Genomic DNA, 9973 nt, shown 5'->3' on the forward strand with positions numbered 1-9973 from the left:
TTCAATAATATGAATATCGGGTGGAACAGTCCCTCCACCGTTAGAGTACGGTACCCAGGAAGGTCTGCGAATACCATACCTTCATTATTCAATTCGGAGAACTTAACGAGATTGTCAAGTACACTATTATGTCTCCATGTGAGTCGCCCTTGCTCAAGAGAAATTTAACAGGAGTTAAGTACATGGTTAAGGGTCTCCAACCCTCCACATTTCCACACATTTTGCACTTGTCGTTGACTCTTTTACCTCAATTTCTTAAATTGCTTAAACATGGCACGGAAGTCGATGGAGGAAAGGACAGCAAAACTTAACACTCCTCGTGGAAGATCGAATATTAAGGATCTCCATGTTAAATCTCATGATTCTAGATTTAGTAATTTCAGAAGGTTACCTTGTTGAAGAAGTGGCTTGATATAATCGTTCCAAAATTGAACTCGATCGTCATATATAATTTGTTTTAATTTGGGACCAGTTTTTGTCTTGTACATTTAAACTGAAGTATAAGTCTCATGCCACTTCCTCGATCCACTTACTACCATTTTTTAGACCATTGAGATTCACGATTCAGTTTACATTTAAGAGCATGAATAACTCTCTTATCTGCTTTAACCATGCATCAGTCAAGTAGACCAAACAACATAGATATAATAATATATTGAGAAAACAAAAACTGAAATGAAAACATTCAGGTGACATTGTTATTTTAATAAACCTCAAATTGAAATTGTTCTGTTCTTCACACTTACTTCGAGAACTGTGTAGTGAATATTAGGTGTGGGTTGGAATAAAAATTAAGTACCGTATATTGTTCCCTTCACTTTGAACTGTGGGGGGTGTGGATGATGTATCCTTCAGGTTCCCCACCGATCGACACCCTGTAAATGTCAGCAACAACAACACATTTTATACTTTTTACCTACTGTAACACCAAATAGCCATATTGTTATTTGCTTCAATGTGATAATAATAAGTTTATATCCAAGATCTACATACAAGCTCCGTGGAGATGTATTGATTCCCACAGCGCCATCATGATGTTTATATGTTTATCATGCTGCTACTTGTGTAATGCGCCCATGTTTCGCTGTTTGAAACATATTTTCCGATCATAAGCTTTAGCTTATTACTTTATCTTTAGGCGCAACTTGTTTTTTTGACTTCCATAATATTATTTATTCCACTTTATCATCTATACGGTATTCATTTAGTAATACATAATAATATGATTAAGTACAGAAAATATATAGGTTGTATATACACATGTGGCCTCCCATATCATTAGCGCCCTCTCTTTCCTCGGGATGTTCGTGAAAAGTGTGTTGTGTGTACACTGTGTGATGTGGTCAATGGATTATGTGTTTTTGCGCGAGAGCTTATCTAAAGTTTTGATCCATCTAGCGGAAATAGGACGTGGTCTACCGCCGTGAGTGGCACGGGTGACTTCTGGCTAGAGCTAGGTGAAGTCCCAGTTTGCGGCTCTACGTATTGTCATTACATTCTTTTTTGTTGTGCAATTATAACATTATGATTCGTAGGAAATCTCGCCTCCTTTTGCTTATTGTAGCTGCATGGGTATTAGGTATGATCGTGTATATGTACAACTCCAGTGATGAGCCAAACGTGAGTCATTTCGATTTATCTAACTCTTCTTTTGTGTGTGTGTTTTTATTTTAAAGTTCAGGCTTAGGCATTTGCTGGGCCTGGCCTACCTAGGCCTAGGTAGGCCTACTATATGCCTCCTTTGACTAGGCCTAGGTCTTGCCAGCCAAGTTCCTACCCAGGCCAAACGAAGCCGAACACAGGAAACAAATTAAGCTTACGTACAGACACAGTTTTTATTAATTCATGGCATTGGCCGGAGGTCCTGGCCTAGGCCCTAGCTAGGCCTAGTAAGTAGTAGGAAATATTCTCTGCTGGGGTTAAGGGATGAAGCTCACTTTATCTGAAGCAATCATGTAATGTAAATGGTAAATTTTATCATCATTTTACAAGTTGTTGATGCAAAAAGAGTTTGTTTTGTATGAGAGGGGATCTCTCGTAAAGGGAGGATCGTCATAGAAACTGAGGACGAGTCTGGCTGCCAAGGAAAATCGCCTTGAGTGGTTTAGAAGTCAACCAATGTTGATCTTTAGGGAGCTTTTGATAGCATAGGTAGGACCTACTGTACTGTACAATGTAAATTACTTCACTAATGTGTAACTTGTACATGCAAGAACATTGAATTCTCCTTGTCGTCTGGATTCTTGCACCCAATTTCAGGGGTGCAATTTTTTGTAAAGTGAAAAAAAGGGTAAATAGGATAGAAAGAAAGAAAAAAAAAATTGATTGTCCAAAATGCCTCAGAGGTTATTTTCAGGCATCTAGAGCACAATATTTTCATGGGGGCATGCCCCCGGACCTATTAGGGTAGTGTTATCTCAATCTGCCCCACTTTCGGTCCTTCTTTCAGCCTCCCTTTTTGACCTTTCTGGATCCACCCCTGAATTTGGCCGAATCTATGTTGCGCAGAGAACATAGTCGTACAGTCCTGGATGAGTGAATCTGTCCTAGCATTGTGTCGTCCTGCAAATCAAATGCTACCTGTTACTGGCGTCCTAATAATTTTGAAAAACACCTCATTATTTACAAAATTGTCCACAGATCAATAAATGTTTCTGAATTGTTATGCAAATTTCAAAGTATGATAAATTTTATCATAAAAATATGACTCATAATTATTTGAATTAATTATCATCAGGATTTGTTTACTTTCACCCGAGGGGATATATTTCCTGGGGAATAGACTACTAAAAATAAACTTATTATGTGAATTGGTAGAACAGTAAGAAGATGTTTTCAATTGACTGAATTTGCATGATGTTGGTAAGTTATCAGCTAAGCAACTTTTTCCTAGTAAAATTTATTTATTTATTCAGGTATAACAAATAAATTTACAACAAGCAGCTATTCAGTATATTTAATACAAAATCAGAACATTCAATACAAAAATATTATTAAAAAATATTTATATAAAAATATAAGATACATTACATTAGATCTATATACAAAAATCTATTGAAAAATCAATTTATATCATTTTGATTTACAGAATGAAAGCTTATTTATATATATATATAATTAGTTTTTAAAAAAACACCAAAAAATACCAATGCTTTAATCATTATTTGACAATCACTGGAACGGCCAAACCATTTAGACATTTAGTTTGACAAAGTGGGACGTGCCGCATTTGTGTGCTCCTAAGAGCTCTGTCATGGTCTTGATAAGATGGAAGTGGATGGAAACGACCTAAAAATTTCAGGGTTAAGATTTTTTACCAAAAGAGAATAGGAGATGTTTGCAATTCAATAAATGCTACCCTGCCTTGTTCATCTCCTCTGTTCACAATCCATTCTATTTTTACATAGTATTCTGAATACAGATCAAAGAGCATGCAATTTATAGGAATAATATTAAATGAAATTTGAATAAATGAATCTGACATTAACTATTATTGAATAGACAATGTTTGGCCGTCTGGAAATCAACCAATGCTTGTCTTACAATCGCAAAGTACATTAAACACAGGCAATGCTTTCAGGTCACATAATTATGTGTTCGTGAATAGCGCAATACATAAAGTTATTAAGGAAATTAATGAGTTAATATACAGTGACACAATTACGTAGCTCCCCATCTGATCAGTGTATATCAGCAATAAATGAGAAAATATGTAATTCGGAGAGTTCAGGTTTTCATAATGGCAGTGTGGCAGCTGAACTTTTTCTCACGACTAAAAATAACTGGCTGATAAAAGCATTACATTATTTTATTTATTTAAAGATGGCTCCTGAATATCAGCCGACCTTCTAGTGTATGCTGGAAGGGTTGCCTTCTATAAATATGGTAAAAAATTATGGTATAAAAAAAGGCTCTAGGCATATGCTGTTCAGATCGAAGCATTGCAGACATGAGCATAATAATTATGGTGCTTAGATCAGCCAAGAATTTTTTGCTAACTTAAAGTTCCTTACTGCCGCCAGGCCTTATTGTGCTATCACTAGTCTACTGTTAGAGATGAAAAACTACAGTATGTATAAAATACTTGTGCAAGTTTTTAAAAATGTCAATAACAATATGTTTAATGAGCGAATTTTTTTGGTCCTTGAGAGAGGTCATTAACTTGTGCGAGTCTCATGGAAAATTGCATGAGACTTGGTAGGTCTGATAGTACTAAAATCAAAGGAACTAAAACTGTTAAACATAAACAGGAAAAGGAAAACCACTAAGTACACACAATAGCAAAGTTTACATTATTATTACTGTGCTGTACCCTATATAATTGTCAGTGCATTTCGCTTGTGTCCTTGAGCAAGGCACTTCATCTGTGTTGCTTCTGTCCACCTAGGAGTATAAATGGGTACCTAGTTGGGTTTCCTGCTAGTGCTACTACTGTACGCCAATTTGGCAGCAACACTTAAGCATGTGTGAGGACCCAATAACCAGGGAAAACAAACCGCTTCGTAACCTAAAGAAAGGAAAAGGCACTATGTAAATGTTTAGTTAGTATTAAATGAAAAGGAATTTTTTATCTTAATTCTGTAACTTTATTTTAAATGTAAAAAAAAAATCAATGAAAACCCAAAAAATTAAGAGGAATTTTTTCGTAATTCTATGCCTTATAGAAAAACAAAGCAAAGCTTTGTGTGACTAACACTACAGTACCCCAAGATTCATTACAGAACTCATCCATCTATATGCTAAACCCTGCATACCTCCAAAAAAAAAAACCGCAAACCCCATCCAAACCTTGTGATAATGATTGAATCACATAGTATAGGTTTCAACTTGGTATCTCAATAAAAAAAATCTTAATTTTATGGGATGGGGTTTGCACTGTTTTGGGGGGTTTGTGGGGTTTAGCAATTTTTTTATACAAAAAATGGTCTTTCTACCCCAAAAATAGGTTGTGACGAACATAAAATTATGATTTTTTTTTTATTAAGAAGATACCAAGTGGAGTCCTATACTATGAGATTCAATCACTATCACAGGGTTTGGATGGGGTTTGCACTGTGTTTTGGGGGGTTTGCGTGGTTTAGCAATGTTTTTATACAAAAATGGCATTTTTACCCAAAAAGTAGGTTGTTACAGAGGGAACATTATAATTTTTTTTTACTGAGATACCAACTGAGTCCTATACTACATGATTCGATCACTATCACAGGTTTTGGATGGGGTTTGCACTGTCTTTTTTGAGGTTTGCGGTGTTTTTTTCTAAGGTATTTTTAACAAGAAATCAATATTTTTCTCCAAAAATAGGTTGTTATGAACATAAAATTATATTTTTATTTACTAGGATACCAAGTAGAGTCTTATACTGCATTATTCAATCACTATCACAGGGTTTGGAAGGGGTTTGTGGTGTTTTTTTTTGGAGGTTTGCGGAGTTTAGCAATACCCTATGAGCCTAAAACGACCTTGAGATCATTCTCAGAGTTTCTATAACACTCTGTCTGCCCTTCAACACAGTTTTATGGATGTCAGTCATTTTCTCTGTGCCTCGGTTGCCCTTTGGAATTGACCATGGAGAAAGAAACTATACAGTAGAATGACTTACCAACCTATATTTGACAAGCAAACTAACATCAACGCATTCAAACTACAACTCAAAACACGTCTTTTTAATGTACATTTTACTTAATTTTGGATTTTTATTTCTAATGTAAAGCGCATTGATTGAGGCTTTTAGCAAAGTGTGCTCGATCAAGATTAAACTACTGTATTATTATATAAATATGAGAAATGTTTTTCAAAATAAATAATTTATGCAAAGTGAAAAGAGATATATTACAAGAGTCACATCTTAGTATTGATGCAAATGGTACATAAACACGCACATTCTTGAACAAGTACTGTATGATTCTATTAGCATTATGAAATTACCCTTATTAAGCAATATTCTGTCCAAGCTAGAAATTTACAGTTATTTATGCTGGAGGAATTATGCACCGGTAATAAAGGAGAATTAAGAATAGGCTGATATATCATGTGATAGCCGAACCTGGCTTTAACAACGCCGACACCATCAATTTAACGTGATGAATGTAAATATATTCAGCATATCAATCCAGTCCATTATGAGACCGGCAGTGAAATTTGTCACGGCAATTGATATACTTTAAGCGTTAAAACTCGGTTCTATATCTTTCGTATTTAGAAGTTGATGCATTCGTCTGGGTTGACATTTTAGAGCTAGACTAAGTAGGCCACTATGGGATTAAGGTTATATGATTGCTTTTTGGTTTCTCAATACAAGCTGTTTTTATGTGCCATCACAACAGAATATATTGTAATATACTCGCAAATATACCTGATAAGATAGATTTTTTTTTTAAAATAAATATTTGTTCAAAATTAAATATACATGCATGGTATTTAACAAATATAATCAGTAGGCCTAATTTAAAGTAAAAATAATAATACAATATAATATGGTAAAATAAGTAACAAAACTTTAAAAAAATATATTTTTGGGAAAAACAATTTTTTTTTTTTTTTTTTAAATTAAATAGTAGATATTGTTTGTATTATTTCAATAATGTTTTACTTTAAATATCAATGCACCAGCAAACAAAAATTAAAAAAAAACAAAAAAACATCCTCCCTCCCTCATCACTTTTCCAGCCTAGATCGGGTGATAAACAAATAATATTTTTTATAAGGCCTTAGAAGAATGATCTGTACTTTCAAATTTTGACCATTACTGTAGTATGACATTAACATGTACTGTCCATTTTTATCTTGACCATTAGGAGCATATTGACCATTAAAAACAAAAATATGTGAAGACTTGACAGAACGTAATGGGACATTAAATTATTTTTTTGAATAATTTAACTTGTAGATGTCTGTCATGTATTATATTACAATGAAAGCTCTAATGTCAGACTACCATACCTTAGTAATTATTCATTGATTCGAGCACCTGTTTGCTGAGTTTGTGAACCGTGGTTCTTAGTGGTAGCTTAAATAGGAATTACTGTAGTATATCCCTATGTTATTGCTAACTGTCTGTTCAGTGTTTTAAACATATTTAGAGCGCCATTGGATTAGACCTAGACTTAGACGGAATGGACACAGACCAAATGAGACAACTATGTAAATTGTAGACTTGGCCTATTTGATTTACAACGAATTATTATGGTGACAAACATTTTGAAAATCATGTTTTTAATATTATATTTAAAGCCTGATCGATGGTTTTTGAAAAACAATTATAGGAACACCGTATGCAATTTGCTGGACACTGCTACCGTAATAAAAATGAATTAGCTAGTAACGCACTTCTGTGGTCCCCATTACATTTAAAGAAAAGTGTTGGTCGCCCATCCCGTACGTACATTGACTAGCTAGCTGAAGAATGCGACTCCTCCCAGATGACTAACCGCCTATAATGACAGATTGTGATGGATGGCGTGCCAGAGTCCGAGCCAGCTCAACCTGACAATGATGATAGGATGTCGAATTATGAAAAGTGTAGGTTGTGGCACCAAGACCTCTGACGATTAGTGCCTAAAATGTTTACAAAAACGTAATGCAATAATGGCATATTGACTACTATTGTATATTTTCGGAAAATATGTCAGCCTCTTCAAATCCCTCTCCTATTCTTTCTTCTTCCTTCATTCTTTCACAATTTGCGTTTATTCATATTTTTTAGTCATAATTTTATACACTACACACATAGTCACTAGGTTTAGTCCTAGGCTAGGCCTTGCCTATGCCTATTACTATATTTTTTAAATATACAATTTTAATAGATAAGATTAATTTGACATGGACGTAGTAATTCATACCTAAACAATACATTAAATTTAAATATAAATAATAATAACGGTAACAAATAAATAACAATAATTAAAATGTAAAAATGGTGTCACTAACTGTACAATAAGATTAATATTTTTCAATTTTATATAGCCGGAGTTAGTATTGACCTAGGTTACTATGGCTAACGACAGGTACGCTTTCTCCAATAAAAAGGCTTTTTCTATGAATGGAATGACCTTTACGAAGCACAAGCTCCTGTAGACCAAACCAGTACCGTTACAATAGTCGTCCGGGAAATATACTCAAGATACTGTTTGTCATAGGAATGTTGTTAATCTTAGATATTAAAAGTGGTTGAAATAACTCTTATAATACCAGGCCCGTATTTAGGGGGGGGTTTGGGGGTTTATTTTTTTTTCTGCTCTCTTTAAATCTTTAAAATATTATGTTCGCGAAACAAGGTATAAGAAAAGTTCTTGCCTTAACTACAGTATAGATTGCTTATGCTATACTATTATTTTTTAATATAGGCCTATTAATTAAATAAGAATCTTTACATTTGATGTTCCAAAAGTATGTTTATGTGAGTCTAATTCATCAATACTTACCTGGATGAACCAACTGATTGCCTATTCTATCTCACGAGAGAACGCCCCTCAAAAAAATAAAAGAAACATCGACTTCTGGCGCTAAGCACAAGTGGCCCCTCAACCATGCAACTTCCTCATTCTTTTTCGAAAACCTGTACCGAGTGCCTTAATTGGGCATCAATCTCTGGGAACTTCGGGCAGTTCATCGTTCACTCCAAGCTCTCCAGCCGATTGTCTCAGGTCGGACAGTAACACGGTTCTGAACCGACAGTATTTATTTGCAGTGCATGAATAAGTAAATAAAAAGCTGAAGTAATTGAATTGGTCCCAGCTAAACAACTGCAGTAGCACTATGGCTGCGGTACACTGGGTGCAGTGCAACCCTTCAGGTGAATTGGACAGCAGTGGCGTATCTAGGGGAGGGCGTGGGGGCGCACATCCCCCAAAAAGTTACTCGCACCCACCCAAAAAAAATCACTGTCAAGTAGTTAAAAATCACCTAAAATATTTTGCGAGTTAGCGCCCCTCAACTGATCATTGAGCCCCCCTCCCACTTCAACTTTTGCGCCCCCCCTCCCCCTTCAGTCCCCAATTTAAGACTTCTAGATACACCACAGGAGACCAAATCCCTGGTCTTTTCTAAAGAGTGTAGGACTACCAACTTAATGTCTCTTCCAAAGCCTCTACTCTTTAATTTTTATACATTATTTGCACAGAGAGGACAATTTTACAGAATACAATGACCAGGGAAACAAAATAATATTGACTATAAATGCTTTCACGTAGGTATCAAGCACTAAAAAACCTTAGAAATTGTTCTGTGTATGTGAAACCAATACAGGTCATATTGTATCACCCAAATATGGGCATATCACATTGGTCAATAAATTTTGATAGTTTGGACAAGACTATGTCTCTGAAATCAAATTTGAAATGCCCAGCTATTTAAACCAATGAAAACAAAATCCATCTGTTTTTTATCAGTGACCCATTACATTAAAGAAATGCGATTTTATTCTCAAAAGATCATTTCTATTATGAACTTTAGAAGCAATGAAATCAGTCACCTTATCAAATGACCAAGCATGAATAGAATCCAAAATACTATTGAAGCAAGAACCCATCCTACCTTTAAAACAAGTCACTGCTTCAAATAGTCAGGGGAAAAAAATTATTTTCTCTTGTATAAGCCCAGCCCCTTAAATTTCAACATTGGAAGGTTAGCATACTTGGGACATCCCCTTCTCAATCAATAGTCCACCAGAAATACGGATTTGAAGCACCAAAGTTGGACATAATCGAATATATATAGTTAAATTTTATATCTATAACATACAAAAAGTTTACCAAAATATACCCACGGGAAAGGTGATTTTTATAGCAAAGAAAACTGAACTATTTCACTGGGTTTATACGCCCTGCCTAGGATGTGTGTGCTGTGCCTTGGTTACGAAGCGCTTTAATTTGATTTGCCGCTGACGCTTTTGATTGGTTAACATACCTTCAACAGTCTGCGCGTACTCATTTACGCAACACACGTACGTACGTACGCAAGTACGCAAGTTCGTACG

General features: G+C 35.1%; 1 protein-coding gene across 1 annotated transcript in view; it reads left to right on the forward strand.

Moving 5' to 3' along the window:
* Nucleotides 1–1313: 1313 nt before the first annotated feature.
* LOC117120104 (polypeptide N-acetylgalactosaminyltransferase 2-like) overlaps nt 1314–9973 on the forward strand; it is a 96044-nt gene continuing 87384 nt past the window's right edge. The window contains exon 1 of the mRNA XM_033265115.1: nt 1314–1620. Coding sequence (XP_033121006.1) covers nt 1525–1620 — 96 coding nt within the window. The 5' untranslated portion in view covers nt 1314–1524. The remainder of the gene's footprint in view (nt 1621–9973) is intronic.

Source organism: Anneissia japonica, unplaced genomic scaffold, assembly GCF_011630105.1.
Source record: "Anneissia japonica isolate Jap-2015-1 unplaced genomic scaffold, ASM1163010v1 scaffold401_len1656234_cov178, whole genome shotgun sequence".
In the NCBI taxonomy this organism is placed as follows: domain Eukaryota; kingdom Metazoa; phylum Echinodermata; class Crinoidea; order Comatulida; family Comatulidae; genus Anneissia; species Anneissia japonica.